The following is a 1,361-nucleotide window of genomic DNA, read 5'->3' as shown; positions in this document are numbered from 1 at the left end:
GGCTGTGACCCCTGTGAGCTCACATCGCAGTGAGCCCTACAGTGGGGTGGCCAGCAACCCGAACCTGGCGGCTGGGGTTTCAAAGTCAGGGCAGGGCAACTGTGCTCATGTGGTCACCTCCTCGTCTGCGTCGTGCCCCAGCAGAGCCGTCCCCAGGGCAGACGGGTGCCTCCCTGCAAGCCGAGGGGATGTGGGGGCTCTGGCCAAGCCGGGCTGCTCTCCCCGCCCAGCAGCCCTCTCTCCCTCTCCCTGACAGCTCTTGCCCTGCTGTGCTGGAGGCTGTCGCCATGACGCTCACCAAAGGTTCCTTCACCTACTCCAACGGCGAGGAGTACCGCGGCGAGTGGAAGGAAGGTGAGATGGCGCAGGAGCGGGACAATGCTGCCGGTCCTGCAGGACAAGCAGTCCCTGCATCCCTGCCTGGCTCCGTGCTGGGGCAGGTCCTGCCTCTGTCCAATGCTGCCCATTTCTGCCCTCACCTAGGTCGCAGGCATGGCATCGGGCAACTGACATTTGCCGATGGCACTGCTTACATGGGGCACTTTGAGAACGGGCTCTTCCATGGCTGCGGTGTGCTCACCTTCTCCGACGGCTCCAGGTGAGCATGGCACTCCTGCATACACCTCCCCGGGCATCCCCAGCTGCCACGGGGGAGCTGTTGCCTCAGGAGCTCCTCCCACACAGGTACGAGGGGGAGTTTGTGCAGGGCAAGTTCAATGGTGTCGGCGTCTTCACCCGTTGCGACAACATGACGTTTGAAGGCGAGTTCAAAGGCGGGCGAGTGTATGGCTTCGGTGAGTGCCCAGTGACATGCTGGAGGCATCTGCAGCCCTGCACAGCCCCAGCTCAGCACAGACCCTTCCAGCATCTCCTGCTTTGTTCCTCCATCCCCAGCCCTATCCCCGATGGGTGCTGCTCCCTGCCACTTCACTCCCAGCCCTTCCCTCCCATCCGTCCTCAGGTCTCCTGACCTTCCCCGATGGCTCCCATGGGGTGCCCCGCAACGAGGGCTTCTTTCTGCTAGGGCGGGAGAAGTGCACAGCCATCATCCAGAGGGCCCAGGGTGCCTCCAAGTCTGCCCACAACCTGACAGCATGATGGCGCCCGTGTCCCCTCCTGCCGGAGCAGCGACCCCCCTACTTGGGTACTGGCTGGCCCTGCTGGCCCTGGAGCAGGGATGTGGCGCTGCTGGGTGCCTCCCTGCTCTTCATCCCCATCAAGCATCCTCCTGCCAAATTCCTGCCACTGGAGGGGGTGGGATCCTCTGCTCTCCACCCAAGTGCCCTGGGGCAGCTGTGGTGCCTTCTCTTTCTGGCTATAGCCCTGGCACCTGCCAGAGCAGTAGGAGGACAGGGTGGCTG

The 1,361-nt window shown here is 63.7% G+C and overlaps 1 protein-coding gene across 1 annotated transcript; it reads left to right on the top strand.

Annotated features, from left to right (window-relative positions):
* Positions 1-287: 287 nt before the first annotated feature.
* On the top strand, positions 288-1,098 carry MORN4 (MORN repeat containing 4). The gene is made up of 4 exons (XM_009078172.1): positions 288-354; positions 484-598; positions 685-794; positions 962-1,098. The coding sequence occupies exons 1-4, from the start codon at positions 288-290 to the stop codon at positions 1,096-1,098; spliced, it is 429 nt and encodes a 142-aa protein (XP_009076420.1).
* The last annotated feature ends 263 nt before the right edge of the window (positions 1,099-1,361 follow it).

Source organism: Acanthisitta chloris, unplaced genomic scaffold, assembly GCF_000695815.1.
Source record: "Acanthisitta chloris isolate BGI_N310 unplaced genomic scaffold, ASM69581v1 scaffold39767, whole genome shotgun sequence".
NCBI lineage: Eukaryota > Metazoa > Chordata > Aves > Passeriformes > Acanthisittidae > Acanthisitta > Acanthisitta chloris.
The sequence above is the reverse complement of the archived record's forward strand: the minus strand, read 5'-3'. Positions and strand labels throughout refer to the sequence as shown.

Excerpts from the sequence above, each read along its gene's own strand:
- MORN4 (XM_009078172.1), top strand. The coding sequence starts at position 288 with ATGACGCTCACCAAAGGTTCCTTCACCTACTCCAACGGCGAGGAGTAC. Across the intron at positions 355-483 it reads CCGCGGCGAGTGGAAGGAAG|GTCGCAGGCATGGCATCGGG; the intron begins GTGAGATGGCGC and ends GCCCTCACCTAG. Across the intron at positions 599-684 it reads ACCTTCTCCGACGGCTCCAG|GTACGAGGGGGAGTTTGTGC; the intron begins GTGAGCATGGCA and ends CCTCCCACACAG.